Source organism: Bos javanicus, chromosome 7 (genome assembly GCF_032452875.1).
Source record: "Bos javanicus breed banteng chromosome 7, ARS-OSU_banteng_1.0, whole genome shotgun sequence".
Classification (NCBI taxonomy): Eukaryota; Metazoa; Chordata; class Mammalia; order Artiodactyla; family Bovidae; genus Bos; species Bos javanicus.
Window position 1 is genome coordinate 101633199 of NC_083874.1, and position 19529 is coordinate 101652727.

Genomic DNA, 19529 nt, shown 5'->3' on the forward strand with positions numbered 1-19529 from the left:
AAGTATGGATAATTGAAGGTGATAACAAAATGATTTTTCTATGTTAGTAGGCAATGAAATGCTGAACAAGAGAACAATTCTGAAAGATAAAAAAAAATCAGGCAACCCAGGAGATGTGCTATGCTCAACAGTAGCAGGAAAGAGGAAAAAAGGATCAGTGAAATTGAAACACCTTTAGAATGTGTTCTAGAGGTTCAACATCAAAGTTTGCTTTTAGTCTGTTAATATCAGAGAAAGCTAGGTAGTCACTTGGAAGGTTAGGCGGGGTAAGAATGACACCTGCTGATGACACCTGTCTAATAAGTCTTGGAGGGTTTCTGAGCCCCGGGCACAACGCCACCAGGTACGAGTGAGGGCGGTTACTATAAGCATGTTAAGTATTTCCTAACTGGATCTCTGCAGAGATCTTTGACGAAGGAAGTTTTCTGTCTCAAAATGTTTTTCCATACAGATAAAGCAGGTCTACTATAGAAAAATATGTCCAGTAAACATGTATCAACAGGGAAACTATGGATAGATGCAAAGTTTTTAGAAGTTATCCCTTTGATTTCCTGAAAATGCATTCAAAGACCTTGAGTGTAAGCATCTCCTAGTTACACAGACTTTGAAACAAAAGGACTTGACCAACCTCACTTGTTTGTAAAAGACAGGATCTTCCAAATGTAAGTAACCAATCTACATCTGATGTATACACACACTTTCTTAAGAAAGCTTTAAAGTAACTTAGTGAGACAAAACTGCAGCTAATCAGGATTATATTCAGCAAAGTCTACAAAAGTTACTCTATATGGAATGGAAAACTACTCTGGAGATTTCAAGTTGCCTTTGTACAGAAAAAACAATTCTCATTCATTTGGAAAGGTCAAATATGTTTCCATCCTACTTTGTTCTAAACCTAGTACAGCCAACAGAAATGTTCTTTAACTTCAGAAAAGATTACCAAAGATTTACCAGAAAGAGATTTTTGAGGCCTTACATGAATGCTGAAATAATACTATTTTAGATATATTGGATTATTATAAAATATATAACAAATTATTTTCACCTACTTTTTTTAACATGGTTACTAGAAAATTTTAAATTATATATTACATAGTTTTTTCATTATATATCTATTAGTACTAATCTAGAATAATCCTGAGTTACGGATAAAGAAAAGAACAAGATAAGTTTTTGCCCCCATTATAAACAGAGATAAACAAAACCATATTAAAGGACTAGTCTACTCAGTCACATTACATGACAGAATTTACCTAATTTTTATTTTCTCATTCTATTGATTTAGTTACTAATATAAATGCTTGATGAAAGCATTATTTCAGTTTTGACCAGACTGACTGATTAAGTCTTTAGTTTCTCAGAAGGAGAGGTATTTTCAAGACATGTCAAGAAGGTATTATCAGCAGTTTTGACATACTTTTTCTTATTTAGTCTTAGAGTAAAAAACAAAGTGAGGTAAGAATATTAAAATTTCCCTAAGGAGAAAAATTAAAACCACGTATTAAAACCAAGGCCTCAGAAAAGTCTCAGTGATTTGGATTAACTTATTTTTTCAAATAGAAAAAATATAAGGTTTCATGACAATTTTCTCATTCTGAAATGAAGTGTCTTGACTAATCCTATACATGGTCTGATATCCTAAAACTAGCATGATGTGTTGCCATACTAGTGCTTTTCTCATGATAAAATAAATAACTGTAGTTTGATACTACTTAATTATTGTAGTAGATAAACCAGTACTAACAGAGAACTGAATGATTCTTATTTTGAGATGACATAACTAAGAAGTCAAAGGGAGGCGCTGTGCAGGAATTACAGTTGGTGTTCATACCCCAGGGTTTGCACCACGGATGTGGAGGTGGGGAAGAACAGGGCCATTTCATACAAGGGACCTGGGCACATGTGGATTTTGGTATCCACAGGGGTCCTGGAACTGATTCCCTGTGGATACCAACAGATGACTGTGCATTAACAATAAAGTCAAACTTTATTTAATATAGGGACTAAGCTCTGTTTTCTATTATGAGTGCAGACCATAACTGTGTTAGGCAGAATGCTGCTGCTGCTGCTAAGTTGCTTCATTCGTGTCCGACTCTGTGTGACCCTATGGACACCAGGCTCCTCTGTCCACGGGATTCTCTAGGCGAGAATACTGGAGTGGGTTGCCATTTCCTTCTCCTGTTAGGCAGAATAGTGGACCCCTAATGGTAGCTATGTACTAATTCATTTACCTTGTGATTACGTTACCTAACATGGTAAAGGAGGATTAGGGTAGTGATGGAATTAAGGTTGCTAACCAACTGACCAATCAACCTTAAAGTAGAGAGGATATCTTGGATTATCAGGATGGGCCCAAGCACAGGTGTCCTGAAACACAGAGGATGAAGGAAGAATAGGAGGCTGGAGTGATATAATGTGAGAAGAACTCTACCCCACTGCTGGCTTTTAAGACAGGGAGAGGACCACAAGTCAAGTGATCTGAGCAGCCTCTAGAAGGTGGAAAATGCACAAAACACCCTCTTGAGCCTCCAGAAAAGAACACAGCCCTGCCATGCCTTACTGTAGCCCACTGAGATCTATACCAGATTTCTAAGTATAGAACTGTGAGACAGTAAGTGTTTTAAGCCACTAAATTTGTGGTAAATTGTTATGGCAGCAATGGGAAACTTATTAAAGAATAAAAACCATTTCTCAAACTGTGAGGGGCAATCAGACCAGGGCCTTTAGGGGAGGCAGACACATACTGATCACGATAATTCCCAATCAAAACAAAATTACTCAAAATCTATGTCACATACAATAATGGGGAGTCAATAACATTTTTCCACTCAAAGGAAAACATTATGACTATGAACAGACACGATGGTATGGCATAAAATTTGTTAAAATACTCTTGAAAAGGTGCCTGGAACTGAACTAGACAGACAGACACACAGGCCTGCTTAAAACAGCAATGAGAAACACTGCCAGCCTAGTACTGAATGTGCCCCCTCTCGGTATGGATGAGAAGTTGGCAACAGAAGCATGTCTGTTCCGGCTGGTGAGCTTTACTGCAGTTACGACATCTCGAGGCTGGTAAGAGCAACAGTGCAGACAAATTCATAGTCCTTTTGGCTACACTATGTTCAAATTTACGTCAAAAGAATGGGATGACTACTCAGAGGCATTATATTTACTTTAAATTTAATTCAAAGACTTTAAAATCAGCTTTTGAGGTGAAGATTTTCAGGAAAATATGTGCTACCAAAGGAAAAGGTGATAGCAATCACACTTGTTTTGAATTTCTACAAATAAGAGAAATACACAAAAACCGATCAGAGTAAACAAGAACCAGACTTCAGCTGGATTAGTACGCATCAATCTCAGGTTCCTTATATGTACACTAGAACTAATTTTGCAATTTCCCTTGTATTACTGGAAGAAGAATCTGTAGAGAATTTAAGCATGAAGCGAAAATTGTATTGCTAGTTTAGAAATTGTTCTATTCAGCTGGATTCTGAAATATTCAGTTGTAGCAGAATGTTAGGTCTCCTTAAGAAATGCTTTGGCAAGAGCAAGTTACAAAATGGTGAAACAGATCCTGATGCAGTAACATTTTAAACAGAGGTTTTGCATTAATTTAGGAAGGTTAACACATTAGAAGGAATCAAGTCCTGAACACCAAGGATTGAAGGGAAAATCGGAAGAAAGGACAACCTGCACCTTATAATCTTTTGTTCCTACTTAACTGGCAGAAGGAAGAAATCATAAAGGGTAGCTTAGAACTGAGAAGGCACAAGGAATAAAAGTGCTTCCTCTAACAGAGAATGAAGATGCTGGGAGCTTTCTGAGTTGGAATGGTCCAAGATAAGTTTACTAGAGCAACTGGTTCTGTCACAAGCAGAAAGAAAGGTACTAAGAGCTTCTAACATGAGAGTTGTGACGCAGATCAGAAACAGTTGAGCAGCCTCAAGGGCTTCATATCCTAAGAAAGAGGGTCATCTATTATCATTATTTTTTAATTATTATTTATTATTTACTTAAGACTGTTAAATAACACAGTTGTTTATACTGTTTTAAAAGGCACTAAATTGTATCTTTATTAATTGTTACTCAGATTCAAAAAATTTTGAATTATTTTATCTTTCTTTACAGAAAAAACAAAAGTAACTAGCTAAGATACCAATTTATTCCCTTTCAGTTACCTACCTCAAAGAAAGTCTAGAAAGCAGATACTATAGGACAAAATAAAAGCTTCAATAAAGTAGGATTTAAACTGAAAGCCATATCAATTAGCTCTAGTCCATGAAAGAAAGTATTAGAGAAGATCAGGATATCTTAAACTATTCGATTCACATTGTGGAGCAAGTAGCATCATCTAGGGTGCTGTTCACCTCTTATAATAGCGCATCATTCTCAGAACCTCTCACTCACCTTCCCCTGCATTTACCATGGCCGTTTTAAGATGTAACATTAAAAATCAATCACATTTTTAAATGTCCCCTAATATATTTATCTCACAACAGAATTCCAGATAGTGTTTGTTTTGGCATTATTTATCTTAGCTACTATCATGTCATGCTAAGAGTGACAAAATATTCTGAAAGTGCAAATAATGAACACACAATTCTTCCCTCTATGAAAGATGTCCAGTGTCCTGCACATGAACGGTGGGGAGAAGTGTGTGGAAAGTACACTAGAAATAAAAATAAAATCTCTTATAAACCTGACAGCTTCAGAAACCATATGTTAATTAAAAAAACACTCTTTGGGCTCCAACATTGTACAAAATTTTATAAGAATGAAAAGGGAAAATAAAACCTAACCAAAGGAAAGGCAGGGAGGAGGAGGAGAGATTTCTTATAATTTAACTTCTCTTTTCATTCAAAGAAAGTACAAATGTAGAGAGGTGACAGATGTTTACCTTGTTCACCCGATTCTCTGACATAGGGCTTCAGGTGGGACATCTTGATAGGTCGTTTAAGTCTAGCCCCAGAGCTGTCTCGCAGAACAGCGCCCCCGTTCTCCGTAATGTAGTCTATGACACAAGGGCCGACCCATTCAGACCGGAAGCGACCATCCTTCCACCAGTTTTTCCTCTGCCTTAACACTTCATGACCCACTTTCAGATGAAATGGATTTAGTTGCTTCGGTTTCTTTTTAACAATGATTTTGCTTTTATTTAGTTCATTACAATTGTTGTTCTCCATCTGCAAGTATTAAAAAAAAAAGGATGAAACAGCTATAGTTTCTTGAAGGCAAATACAGATAATATTATAATAAAAATATTACTGAGATGCTACTGAAAGCTACAGAAGAATCCCACTTAATTTTTTAAAATAGTATTTCAAAATCAGTATTACCCCAACTTTATAAAGAAAATAAAGAAATATGAGAGGAAGTAACAGGCCCAAGTTAAACAACTGGGAAGCAAGACCAGGGGTTTGAATTCAGCTGCACCTTCATTCCAAAACACATGGTCCTATTAATGTCTCTCAGAATTTCATAGCTAATAAACACAGTTTAATCAAGACATGCAGAATTCAATAGAAAAAATTTGGTTTCAGTGTGTATCATATGTATGTGTGTGTGTATATATACTGAAAAAACTTTTTTGTATCATTTTATAGACTTTATAGTTTTTTTTCTATTAGAATCACCTGGCCCACTGAAGTTGTCTTATTCTCCATTATTTTATCAGCTTCTTTAATTGCATCTAGAATTTTGGCAAACATACTTGTATTATCACCATCCACTTCACGAATATCTGAAGATTCAGGCATGTAAGGATTTCGATTAAACATTTGAAAATATGGTGTATTTTTAGTAGGTTCCTATCAAGAAAAATAAACAATTTGTAATAAAACATGCAGCCAAGAGATAATCATAACTCAAAAGTACTGAATTATAAACAGATACATACCAAGTGAGTGACGTTGAAGGCGAATGAAACAGCTGGCAGGTGGTCATCCCAGTCGTTTGGGTAGTCCACACAATGTTTGGAAAGAAAGGTTTTGATAGTGCTAGGTGTACTTTCAGCTGGATTAATTGTTTGGGAGGCATGAGAAATAACAATTTGCTTTGTGCCAAACAATTCACATAGCTCTACATTGATCTGAAAAATACATAAAAACAACAGTGACTTTAAAAGTCTGTATTTTATTTTTCCCTTGATGGAAAGGTTTCAAAGGAATTTAAATCTTGCCTTTTCCTTGACCATTTGTTTGCTGTGTCAGTGGCTAAGTCGTGTCCGACTCTTCTGCGATCCCATGGACCATAGCCCCACTAGGCTCCTCTGTCCATGGATTTCTCAGGCAAGAATACTGGAGTGGGTTGCCATTTCCCTTCTCCAGGGGATCTTCCCGATCCATGGATCAAACCTGCATTTACCGCCGAGCCTGGGAAGCCCATTCCATGAAGGGTAGTTTGGTGAAAACTGGACAATATCTAGAAACTAGATTACTGTCAGGAAAGCAAAAAATGAGTGAGGGGCCACTATGGACTCCCACATGTTGCAGATTCTCACTTTTCTCCCAAGATACATTTCCATACCATGTGCAACACACAGTCTTCTGCTTTGTTGATTCAGGAGGCTATTATCAATTTATACATATTAGTAAAAGCTTCATTTCTTTCTTATTGGATGGAAAAAATAAACAAAAGCTCTAATATTGTCATTCCTTATTTTGCAGATGACTGCTACCTTAGTCAAGGTAGGCAAGTTACAAAACCCAATCAAGGCTCAAGGGTTCAACTCAGAAATTTTACTACTTGCTAGGACAAGGCCAGCTACAGGCCAGGGTGTCTCTCCAAAGCAACTGTCCTCCCCTAGGCACCTCAACAATCCCGGATAAGAGAAAATCCACTATCGCTTAGGGTCACACCTGAAATATTCAGTTGATTCTCCAGAGAAAGAATAAGACTGGAAGAATGAAGAATTGAGCATGAGGTTTTCAATACTTTGGGTTGAAAGTGTCACACGTTCATTCATTTAATTTCTCTGGCCAAAAGTGCTACTTGGGTTTACTCACCTGCAAAAGGCTAGGACAGCCTATTTGGAAGGCTAGGAGAACTAGTTATTGCTGAGCACCAATCACAAAACAACAGATGGTTATGCATATTTTAATCACTAAGCTAATAATGATAACACATACTGAAACACAAACTGATAATAACATAATATAATGATAACACAAACTGAAAAATTAAAAAAAATCTGTAACCTCATTGCTCTTAAAAGCCCCATACAATTTGTATGGTTAACCATACAAATTTTTGTTTTAGCTTCTTTACATTTTTTTTTAATTTTCTAAAAAAAAATTTTTAATGTATTTATTTTTAATTGGAGAATAACTGCTTTACAGTGTTGTGTTGGTTTCTGCCATACATCAGCATGAATCAGCCGTGAGTATACATATGTCCCCGCCCTCCTGAAACTCCTTCCCTCGTCCCAGCCCATCCCACCCCTCACGGGTGTGAGCGCCCCAGGCTGAGCTCCCTGCGTCACACAGCAAATTCCCACTGTGTCTTACGTCTGGCAATGTGTGTGTTTCACGTGTGGCAGTGTGTTGTTTCAGTGCTACTCTTATCAATCTATCCCGCTTTCTCCCTCCCCTGCTGTGTCTACAAGTCTGTCCTCGATGTCTCTGTCTCTACTGCTGCCCTACAGACAGATTCATCAATACCACTTTCTAGATTCCATATATTTTTTACATAGTTATACACACAAAATATGTATGTATAATATATGTAATAAAATCTTTTACCCAGATTTTTAATCTAACCAGAAAACATATGCATGCGTGTGTGTGTGTATATGTGTCTATACGGCTCTTAATGGATCTCTGGCAAATTGTTTTATAAGAGTTAGTTTTGAGTTGCAATACTGCCTGGAATGTAGAGCTGTATTATTTTATCTGTAGTCTGCTGCTGCTACTGCTGCTGCTAAGTCGCTTCAGTCGTGTCCAACTCTGTGTGACCCCATAGACAGCAGCCCACCAGGCTCCCCTGTCCCTGGGATTCTCCAGGCAAGAACACTGGACTGGGTTGCCATTTCCTCCTCCAAGCCATGAAAGTGAAAAGTGAAACTGAAGTTGTTCAGTCGTGTCCGACTCTTCGAGACCCCATGGACTGCAGCCTACCAGGCTCCTCCGTCCACGGGATTTTCCAGACAAGATTATTGGAGTGGGGTGCCATCGCATTCTCTGATCTATAGTCGACTTGATATTTTTGTTATTATTACTATTTTTCTTGATATGGATAAACAAAAAATGAGTGCCTTACTCATTACTATTCGGTTTGAATCTTTTTTCATATTTTTCTTCCCTCTTGTGAATTACATTTCTGTCACTGACTCAGTTTTTTGTTTGAATCTTTTATAATAAAGTCAGTAACACTTTCCTGCATGAATCTGCATTATTTTTGTTGGCCTGTTTCTTGGCCTTTATGTTTTGGCTATTTTCAGTTCAGTCGCTCAGTCGTGTCCGACTCTTTGCAACCCCATGAATCGCAGCACGCCAGGCCTCACTGTCCATCACCATCTCCCGGAGTTCACCCAGACTCACGTCCATTGAGTCAGTGATGCCATCCAGCCATCTCATCCTCTGTTGTCCCCTTCTCCTCCTGCCCCCAATCCCTCCCAGCATCAGAGTCTTTTCCAATGAGTCAACTCTTTGCATGAGGTGGCCAAAGTACTGCAGTTTCAGCTTTAGCATCATTCCTTCCAAAGAAATCCCAGGGCTGATCTCCTTCAGAATGGACTGGTTGGATCTCCTTGCAGTCCAAGGGACTCTCAAGTCTTCTCCAACACCACAGTTCAAAAGCATCAATTCTTCAGTGCTCAGCCTTCTTCGCAGTCCAACTCTCACATCCATACATGACCACAGGAAAAACCATAGCCTTGACTAGACAAACCTTTGTTGGCAAAGTAATGTCTCTGCTTTTCAATATACTATCTAGGTTGGTCATCACTTTCCTTCCAAGGAGCAAGCGTGTTTTAATTTCATGGCTGCAGTCACCATCTGTAGTGATTTTGGAGCCCAGAAAAATAAAGTCTGACACTGTTTCCACTGTTTCCCCATCTATTTCCCATGAAGTGATGGGACCGGATGCCATGATCTTCGTTTTCTGAATGTTGAGCTTTAAGCCAACTTTTTCACTCTCCACTTTCACTTTCATCAAGAGGCTTTTGAGTTCCTCTTCACTTTCTGCCATATGGGTGGTGTCATCTGCATATCTGAGGTTAGTGATATTTCTCCCGGCAATCTTGATTCCAGCTTGTGTTTCTTCCAGTCCAGTGTTTCTCATGATGTACTGTGCATATAAGTTAAATAAGCAGGGTGACAATATACAGCCTTGATGGACTCCTTTTCCTATTTGGAACCAGTCTGTTGTTCCATGCTTCCTGACTTGCATACAGATTTCTCAAGAGGCAGGTCAGGTGGTCTGGTATTCCCATCTCTTTCTTAATTGTCCACAGTTTATTGTGATCCACACAGTCAAAGGCTTTGGCATAGTCAATAAAGCAGAAACAGATGTTTTTGTGGAACTCTCTTGCTTTTTCCATGATCCAGCGGATGTTGGCAATTTGATCTCTGGTTCCTCTGCCTTTTCTAAAACCAGCTTGAACATCAGGAAATCAGGAAGTTCACGGTTCACATATTGCTGAAGCCTGGCTTGGAGAATCTGGAGCATTACTTTACTAGTGTGTGCTGCTGCTCAATCACTTCAGTCGTGTCCGACTCTGTGCGACCCCATAGACGGCAGCCCACCAGGCTTCCCTGTCCCTGAGATTCTCCAGGCAAGAACACTGGAGTGGGTTGCCATTTCCTTTTCCAATGCATGATAGTGAAAAGTGAAAGTGAAGTGGCTCAGTTGTGTCCGACCCTCAGCGACCCCATGGACTGGAGTCTACCAGGCTCCTCCATCCATGGGATTTTCCAGGCAAGAGTGCTGGAGTGGGGTGCCATTGAGATGAGTGCAATTGTGTGGTAGTTTGAGCAGTCTTTCGAATTGCCTTTCTTTGGGATTGGAATGAAAACTGACCACATACAAATTTTACCACATACAAATTTCTAATTTTTAAACAGCCCAAATTTGGTGATTTTTCCATTCAAATTTATGCCTCTGTTCCCTAAGCCTGGAATGTCAAGTCAGTCTCTGGAGTTTTTTTTTTTTTAAAGTTAATTGAATTTTTGTTTGTTTCAATTAAAAAACACAAAAATTTTAATTTATCTGAAAATAATTTTGGTATGCAGTAATCCTAAAATCATATTATAGAAATAAATAGAAATAATTAGAAAATTTTTATTTATGCTATTAACTAAATTAAATGTATTAAATAAACCTTCCCCAACTCCACTCTCTTGTGATACCAGCTCTATCATTTTGAACATAATTACCGAACTCTGTGCCAAATGGCCCCCTTGGCATCTGTTGGACACCTTGGAAACTACTAGCTTAAGGTAGTTTACGGTTTCAACATTAGATTAGGTAAGACTACATTTCTCTCGATAATGATGTATCTCTATAGAAGTGTTCTTTGATAGGTGTCATGATTCCCTAGTAGCTCAGACAGTAAAGAATCTGCCTGTAATCCAGGAGACCTAGGTTCAATCCCTGGGGCAGGAAGATCCCATGGAGAAGGGAATGGCAACCCACTGCAGTATTCTTGCCTGGAGAATCCCATGAACGGAAGAGCCTGGCAGGCTATCGTCCAAGGGGTCACAAAGAGTCGGACACGACTAAGTGACTTTTGCTCTATGCTCTATGATAAAAAGCAACAATTGTATAAAAATCATTGTGAAACAGGAAATGATTACAGTGTTTAATCTGATTCCAAGGTTTGAAAAACTGAGCAGAGGTCAACAGGCATATATATCCCATTAGTAACTAACTGAAGCTATTTAAGAATGAAATGAAAATAGTTTTCTTTCAATTTATGACTATTATTCTCTTAAATGGCTAAGTGATTAGGACATAAACACTAAGTTGTTTGGACCTGTGTAGGAAGAGTTAACACAGCAGAACTAAGGCTGCTATCCTGTGAAAGTCCTGCTTACAAAGTTGGCCCTTGGCTGATGACTAGGAACCTGGATTCTGTGAGGGTTTCTACCATTCCCTAACGGATTAAGGATGGCTCATGGTGCCTAAACTGTTTTACAAAGAAGGTGGTTTATGCTGAAAACTTCTTTAGAGACTCTAGAATTTTGGGTGCCAATGTGATCAGCTTCCATTTAAAATCCCAGGCACCAAGTCTGTAATAAGCTTCCCTAGTAGACAACAATTTACATGTGTTGTTACAACTCTTCACTGGGAGAATTAACCATGTCCTGTGAGACTCCACTGGGAGAGAATGTCTTACAAGTTTGTTCCTGGTTTTCCCCTGGACTTATCCCCATGAGCCTTTTCTCTGTTAATCTTGCTTTGTATCCTTTAATTATATAAATCTTGGGCATGAGTATGTCCATCTGCAGAGTCCTCCTAGTGAATTATTAATATAAAACCTGGAGATCACCTTAGGAACCCCCTGACCCAAGCCCTAACTATTTAATAAGTATAACTTTAGGTATTTCTTCTGGATTGAGATATCAAAGGTGCTGTGAACTTAGTCTGGTTATTTATACCAGTCTTTTGTCAATTGTAAAAATTTAATAATATACCTCTAAATATAGTAGTATATTCCTTTGTTAGATTTTTTTGTATATATTACTGTCTGCTTATTCTTTCAGGTTAACTTTAATTTGGATAAAAAGGCCAGGGCAAGGGAAAATGCTTCCTCCTTTTTAATGCTGATTAGAAATCCATTAATCATATAAATTAATTTTGATTTTAGAAAAATTGATATTATAATATTGAATATTCTCATTCATGAAATGATGTATAATACTTCTCCATTTAGTCAATTCTCCCTCTACATGTCAATCACAGAATTTTTAAGCTAGTAGCAAAAAAAGACTATTTGGTCCCATCTCATTTTAGTTTGAAGAAAACTAAAGATAAGTTTCAATTATTTAGTGGCATAGTAAGTACTGATACTAAAATACTGGTCTCTTAATTTCCAGTTCAACTACTTTTGTACTATACAATATTAAACCTTTATATCTGTAGGAATTTATCTAAACTTATTAAGCATCATATAATAAGCTGTGTTGTACACTGAAAAGTGAGTAAAATATGCTCCTAGATCTAAGTAGTTTATTTGTCTTACCTGATGAATGAATTCATCTCTTTGGTCCATTATTATTTTCTGAGGAGGCCCATATAAGAAAAATATGTTGATAATAGCTTTAGAAATTTCTGATGCTGAAACATCACAAAGAGGCAAAATCACAACCCATTTTGTGAACAAATCTGTCATGATTATAGCATATACATGACTTCTGTTGCTTGTATGAAATGGGCCCATCAGATCAACAGTAACTATACTCCATGGATTCTCCACTTTGAGAAGGTGCTGTTTAGGTGCTAGAATAACTGTATTTTTTGCCACTTGGCAATGCTGACAAGCATATACCTATAAAACAGGCATATAATAAAGAAAAGATAGACAAGTGTTAATATATCCAATATAAAAAAAGCAGTATTATAAATCTGAACTTTGTAACGGTTGATATAGGTACTTTATATTTTAAGGGAGAAACTTTTGGACTGTACTCAGAATAAAATGAAACCTATTCAGAATAATCAAATATTTGCTATTAATTAATTGCTATTAATTAATTGAAATCAACTATTCAATGACCATGTTAATGGGTCTTATTCACATGGAACATAATTCTGGTTTACAATCAATAAATACTTATTAAATGAATAGATCTCAAAACATATTTGCTATAATTTTACATCAGTATGTGAGTATATAATTTCTATAAGCAAAAAATATTTTTCTTTTAAAGATACCACTCTAATAAGTTCATTCATTCATCTACTGCAGTAATATTTATTAAAATATAACTTTATTCAAGCAATATTTTTAGATGCCAGAAATTCCTCTAGGTCCTAGGAAAAGAGTACGAACAAAAATCCAGCCCATGCTGTCATGGTGTTTTCATTGTAGTGAGATGAGAAGATATAAATTGACCGACTTGTGGAAGATACCATTGTTCAACATATTTCCGGAACTCTATTTTGGAAACTACTTTCAAATCAAGGCCTGAACAAAAATTTTAAAATGATTTTACTGAAATATAGTTACTTTTGATTAAATTTTTATTTTCTAACTTAAACTAGTTCTCATCACAAATAACCTTACATCCAAAATTCATTTCTCAATGATAAAGATTTGACAAAGACTTCACTGAATATTGGAAAAGGAGTGTGTGGCATGTTCTAAAGGTGAATACAAACACTGAGGTCTTTGGAATACCTTCACAGACTCACAAATGATACTTGGTTAAATTAAATATGTTAATTTTTTATGCCTGAAATGACAGTCTTTTAATGCACTATCACAATTATTAAAGGATCCTCACACATAAACCAAGGAATTTCTACCATTTGCTACAGACAGCACATGAGCACACGAGTAGGGATCAGCTGACCTAGCAGCAAGAATCCCTGAATTTTCTATCAGAAGAAGCTGAAGGTCCTAATGGGTTATAATGTTACAAAACTCAGAATAACTTCATTATCTTCACAACTTCATTTGTTGGTTGGGGGTTTCTGTCATACTTGACATTTTCTATGTCAAGACAGTAACAGGCACAAAAGATGAGAAACATACCGGGCTTGATTTATCACAAACATATTCTCTTCTCAAGAAAAGACTGTATGAATGTCATTAAAAATGTAGTGACTTATTTTTAGTCAAAGAAACTTCAGCCCCATTTAAATTCTGCCACACAAAATAGTTCAATGATGAAAATCTGTGCCCAAGATAATCTAAATGTAGTAAATTCAAATATTTAAATAATGTTTTGTTCTAGTTCAAATTATATTTCAGTGATTTTAAAGAAGACTTTTGAAGGGAAATAAAACTCTCTTCAAATGTTCTGCACAAAAAACTACCCATACAAAAAGTACTTGAGAAGTGACCATACAAAAAGTACTTAATGAGAAGTGATATCTAGAGTTAATCTAAAGCAGTAATGAATTTTGAATGTATACCATAAAGACATTATTCAAAATATTCTAAAGACATAAGCCATACCCACTGTTTGACATCATTGGTCACAGAAGTCCAATAGTAACTGGATTCCACTAGAGTAAGGGTTCTGGATATGCCATGATGGGCTCCAGTGTCATTTTCATGGCATTCTCTTAGGACTTTCTTTTTTTCTTCTTCTGAAACAACTACCAAGCGATCCTGTTTTCTGTCTTTTCCGACATAAAACAGCTTCTTTTCTAGAATAAAAAACACCAAAATGATATCATTGCAATTTTTAGACATCTATATAGTTTTAAGATAATCACAGCCTTATCTTCAAACCATAAGGGTTTTTGTTTTGGTTAAATCTTTCTCCCTCTAAGATAGAATATTTGTGATGATGCTACCATACAATCTGAAACATCTTCCACTGTTATACTTACTGGATATGTAGATCTAGCTGCTATAGTTTTGTAGCTATCAAATCAAGTAGAGCTAACTTGTTCACCAAAGCACATGGTAATATGGGAGTATAAAATCTTCCTATGGGAGTAATCAAACTAGAAAAACACTTGCAGCAGGCACCTCCTAAAAATGGCATGAATTAGCAAATAAATTATGTACAGATAAGCAACTTCTGGAATAGAATTTTCCAAAAGAGCATTTCATCAGAACTGTACTTTTGTAAGCCACCACCTCTCTTAAGTTTTTCTGGATTTGAGTAGGAAAATAGGGTTAGTAAAGCCAAGAAAGTAGCAGAACTTTAATCTTCAGGACAGTTCTGCTTTCCTTTGGAGACACCTAAAAAGAGTCTATGAGCAAGGTAATCAGGGCATGAAGAGAACTGCCACTTCTCCAGTGTGGATGAATATTCAAACTCAGAAAGACGCCATTGTTAGTGTGCTTAGCTAAGAATATGCTGAGTGGAACATTCCTTACTTGAATTAGAAAGTAAGCAACTTAAGGCCAGGAGCCTAATCTATTTCATTCATCAGTGTATTCCCAAGGCCTAAAATGTGACTGGCACATAGTAGGAACTCAGTAAACAATTGGTGCATAAATCATTAAGTGAACGAATGAACGAATACTCTTTAGTGTAAAATGTAATAGGTGTGTAAGAGACATAACAGATGCAGGTTCAGTTCCTGGGTGGGAAGACTGCCTGCAGGACATGGCAACCCACTCCAGTATTCTTGCCTGGAGATTCCCATGGACACAGAAGCCTGGCGGGCTACAATCTACAGGATCGCAGAGTAGGACGTGACTAAAGCAACTTAGCATTCTTCAATTAAAGGGAGCTACTGGAAGGGATGTACACAGGGAGAAATAAGCAGGTCTTTATTTATAATTTTAGAATTTTCTTGACCTGCTTTGAGAAAAGCCTGATTCTGTACCTACAAGCAAAATTCCCGTTAATAACACCAACATTCATTTAGCCATCTGGTGACTGTACTTTTTGCTTATATATCTCAAACTTCTCTTCCCTTTTGGAGGAGGAGGACAAAGAGGGGAGAATGATCATAATCTTTCAAGATAAATATTCCACTGCCTTTCAAACATTTAATTCACTCAGGGAGATTAGGAGTTCAAAGATAAATATGATCCTGAAACCATTTAACAGCAGGGAGAGGGAGGAATCACAGAAGTAATAGAGTAAATAAGTTAACTTTGTCAACATTTTCACATTAGGCATCCAGTCAGTTCTTCACTGAGGGTGACGTGAGTGCCCGCAAGTGCACCACCGAAGTAGGACTCGCCAAGGGACAAGAGCGGCGTTAATTTAGGCAAGTGCTGGTTTTTTCATGCTATCATTTTCTGTCTATGATTTAAAATGCCCCTTTCATGCTTACTAGCCTTCAGTTAGCTTCAACGTGATTTTTATTTTGCTTTCGACTGAACGCCATTATCAATTTAAGCAACAACCAATTGCTACAGAAATCCTCAGGACTCCACAAAGAACTCCACATGGGGAAGCACCTATATAAAAGTCTATACTAAAAACAGGGGGTATTTTACCTTTGAAGACAAATTTTTTTGCTGCTCTTCTTATGCCACTTCTCTCACTAGGCAGTGTAGTTGGATGATATTCACCAGTTCGTTTATAATATGCAATCTGTTTAAGATGAAGGTCACCATTTTTTCCACTACGAACCATCATGAACCTAGGCAAAAGGTATTTAAAGATACAATTTAAGTGATAAGCTAATTCAGTTGCTATTTCAGTTCAGGCTTGTGTCATATTTGTGCTTATCCATGAATTGAACTTTCCTGGAATATTATCAGTGACAAGAAATAACTGCAGTACAGAAAAGGAACAGTATGATGTATATGAACTAGAATATCCAGATGCTGTTTTTGAGATACAACATGACACATTATCTTGTCTCTTTCCAAGTGAAAAGAAATACTTAAAAATTTCCCCATACTAGGAAAAAAGGAACAAGTACACTTCAAAAAGTTTTGCTTAAAGTCTCTTATTACACATCACTTGAAATGTTACTTATATAGGATGGTTCTCTTATGTGACATTTAAATAAATGATAGGTGATAAAAGGAAAAATGTAGTTTTATGTTACTTCTAAATATATTCATGGTCACAAAAATCTAATCATTTATGAAAAAGATCCATTTTTAAAATGTTCAGATGATAAATGACAAAGAAGATTTTAGCTATGCTAGATTTCATACACTATTCTGAACTACATGGAAGCTAATTTTTCTTGAACAGAAAAGATTTTTGTTCTGTGTATACTTTCTCCGTGTTATAAAAAGTCTGCCTGTACTGGCCAAAACAAAACTTCTCTATTTTAGACCCTAAGCATTACGAAAAACCATTACATTAAAAGAAAAACATCTTTTCTTTCATATTTTCAGTTGAAACAAACTCTTCTGTGCTGGTTATTCCATCTGTCACCACCTAACTGATCCAGATATATTTTTGACCTTACTCTCCCTGCTGCTGTACCCTAACAGACTGGCCCTTACAGACTGCATTTACAGTTTTTTGGTTGGCCTTGTCCAGCAGGAGGTATGAGCAGTCAAATCAGGCAGCAGAAGACGTCAGGATATTTATTTCCCAGGTCCTTCCTTGGTTTAAGCTGCAACCCTCTACAACCATAGCTCCTTACCAGGAAGCCCATCTTCTGTGTCTCTAGCTCTCACTGGAAGTCTGTACCATTTCCTCTCGACACTTCAGCCCTAGAGGTGGTAGCTATTTTCTGCTGTCGCTAGTCTCCAGGAGCCACGTTGCCTTCTTTGACCCTTCCCATCAGGTGTGTAAACAGGAGCTTTATTAAATTTTCTTTAAAATCCCACCAGAGTATATCTTCTGTTTCCCACTAGAAATGTTAACTGATGCAAAGACTTAACATTTTGAATTTTCAAAATTAATATGGACGTTTACTGACCACCAGAAGATCTAAGGATAAGGATAAAAGAAAATATTTCTGCAGAGAGAAGGTCAGAACAAAGCAGAACAGACTAGGCCTATGAACTAGGTCTTAAATAGCCTATTAAGTCTCTTTGCCAATGAAACAGCACTTTGCACATTTAATAACCATCTTTCTGATCTTCTCACAACTCTGGAATATCAGTATGTTTCTAACATCCCTTAACCTTAGATTAGTATAAAGTGTAGGCTATTTTAAAAGCAAACGTTCTGTAAGACTAATTCTCTCCTATCATAACTAAAAGACAGGTTAATTATTTCTATAAAACAGTTTATTCTAATTAAATTCTTAATATATAATTTTTCCATTTTGTAATAAATGGTTACAAAAATCAAACAAATGTACCTTATTACAACTTCTAAAACATCTCAAAAATAAATGGATCAGACTTTAAAACCATTTATAAAACTACAGTAAATACAACAGTGAAGTCTTGGCATAAGACAAACAGGCCATGGAAATAGAATATAGAGTCCAGAATTAAATCCACATGTATACAGTCAATTACTTTACAACAAGGGCATTGATTCAATGGGAGAAGAGATGGTCTTTTCAATAAATGATGCTGAAGCAATTGGATATTTGTATCAGAAAAAAATTAATATCAACCATCTACCAACATCTACAAAATTCCAGATAAATCACAAACCTAAATATGAAAAGTAAAGTATAAAGCTTCTGGACAAAAACATAGAAAAAGATCTTCAAAACCTTGGGAAAAGATAAAGATTTCTGAAACAGGAACAAAAAGTCCTATTCATAAAAGAAAAAAATTATAACAAGTTAGATTTTATTAAAATCAAAATCTGTTCATCGAAAGACCATTAAGAAAGGGAAAAGATAATTCACTGACTGGGAGAGGATAACTTTAATATATATATCTAACAAAGGACTCATACCCAGCAAATACAATGAATTATGACAAAATCAAAAGGCAAAGGATAAAAATATAAAAAAACAGGGAAATACCTCACATGAGATTTCAAAAAAAGTGAATGCTCAAAGGGATAATAAGCAAGTGAAAATGTCCTCAAACATCATTACTCCCAGGGCAATGCAAACTAAAGCCAAAATGATTTACAACTATACACTACCAAAAAGGCTAAATTTAAAAACATAGACAGCAGGTGTTGGGAGGATACTCTCACACATGGTTTGTGTAAGTGTAAAAGGCTACAGTCACTTTGGAAAACTGACAGCTTCTTCTAAAGCTAAGCATACCCTAAGGACTTGGCAATTCTATTTTTAAGTTTACATCCTAGTGAAATGAGTGTATGACCATCAAAAGATGTGTACAGAAGTTTTCCTAGATGAAGCTGGCAACAGGAAGCGTGTCAAGAGGGTCTGCCCTGTGCGCACTCAGCCCTTGCTGTAGACACGTCTGGTGTTCTCCGGTTCCGCGTGCTCTAAACCTCAGTGCTTTTCCAGCTGACGGTGGGGAAGCGCGGCTTCGCAACCTCAATCTGCGACAGGAGACCCCTCGATGCTTTTACTTTCATGTCATCCATCCTGCCTACAGCCTTTCCTCTGCCAAAGGATTCTGTACCAAACTTCCATCCTTCATCAATTTTCAATTTAGGAAGCTGTGTGTGGTTTCAAGTAGGGAGTATAGACTGTCAGTCTACCAATCTATTTGCCTGTCATTCCAGTTTTGTATTAATTCTCCTTCACTCTTAAAAAAACAACCAACAAACAAGCAAAAATCATTTTCCTATCTTACATTTCTCTCTAAGATACACTGACACAAGCTCTTCCAAGTCTAAGAGCCAGAAGGACCTGCTTTTTCTTAGTTTAAATCATTATGGTCTATATTCTGTAAAATGTATCATATATTATAAATGACCCCGCATTCCCCATGTGACCCCATGGGGTCATTCCCCCAATGACCCCATGTTTTCCCTTGTTGGCTTTTGGGACCACCAATATTCTAAATCATCTAAAAGAAAACTTTAATAAAACATCCCAGTTTAGCCACTGAGAGCACGGTACCTGCAGAAAGATGTTTATTTTGTTTA

At 36.8% G+C, this 19529-nt stretch overlaps 1 protein-coding gene across 3 annotated transcripts in view; it reads right to left on the minus strand.

The window, feature by feature from the left end:
* Window positions 1–19529, minus strand: part of GIN1 (gypsy retrotransposon integrase 1) — a 31005-nt gene that overhangs the window by 2562 nt on the left and 8914 nt on the right. The window contains exons 1-7 of one of the 3 annotated variants that reach the window (XM_061424499.1): window positions 17194–17721; window positions 16082–16227; window positions 14129–14322; window positions 12188–12493; window positions 5903–6094; window positions 5640–5813; window positions 4904–5189 (exon numbers count right to left, since the gene is read on the minus strand). In XM_061424499.1, coding sequence (XP_061280483.1) covers window positions 4904–5189; window positions 5640–5813; window positions 5903–6094; window positions 12188–12493; window positions 14129–14322; window positions 16082–16223 — 1294 coding nt within the window. In that variant the 5' untranslated portion in view covers window positions 16224–16227; window positions 17194–17721. Of the gene's footprint in view, window positions 1–4903; window positions 5190–5639; window positions 5814–5902; window positions 6095–12187; window positions 12494–14128; window positions 14323–16081; window positions 16228–17193; window positions 17722–19529 lie in introns of those variants that run through there. The other 2 variants (XM_061424498.1, XM_061424500.1) reach the window with 2 other exon arrangements.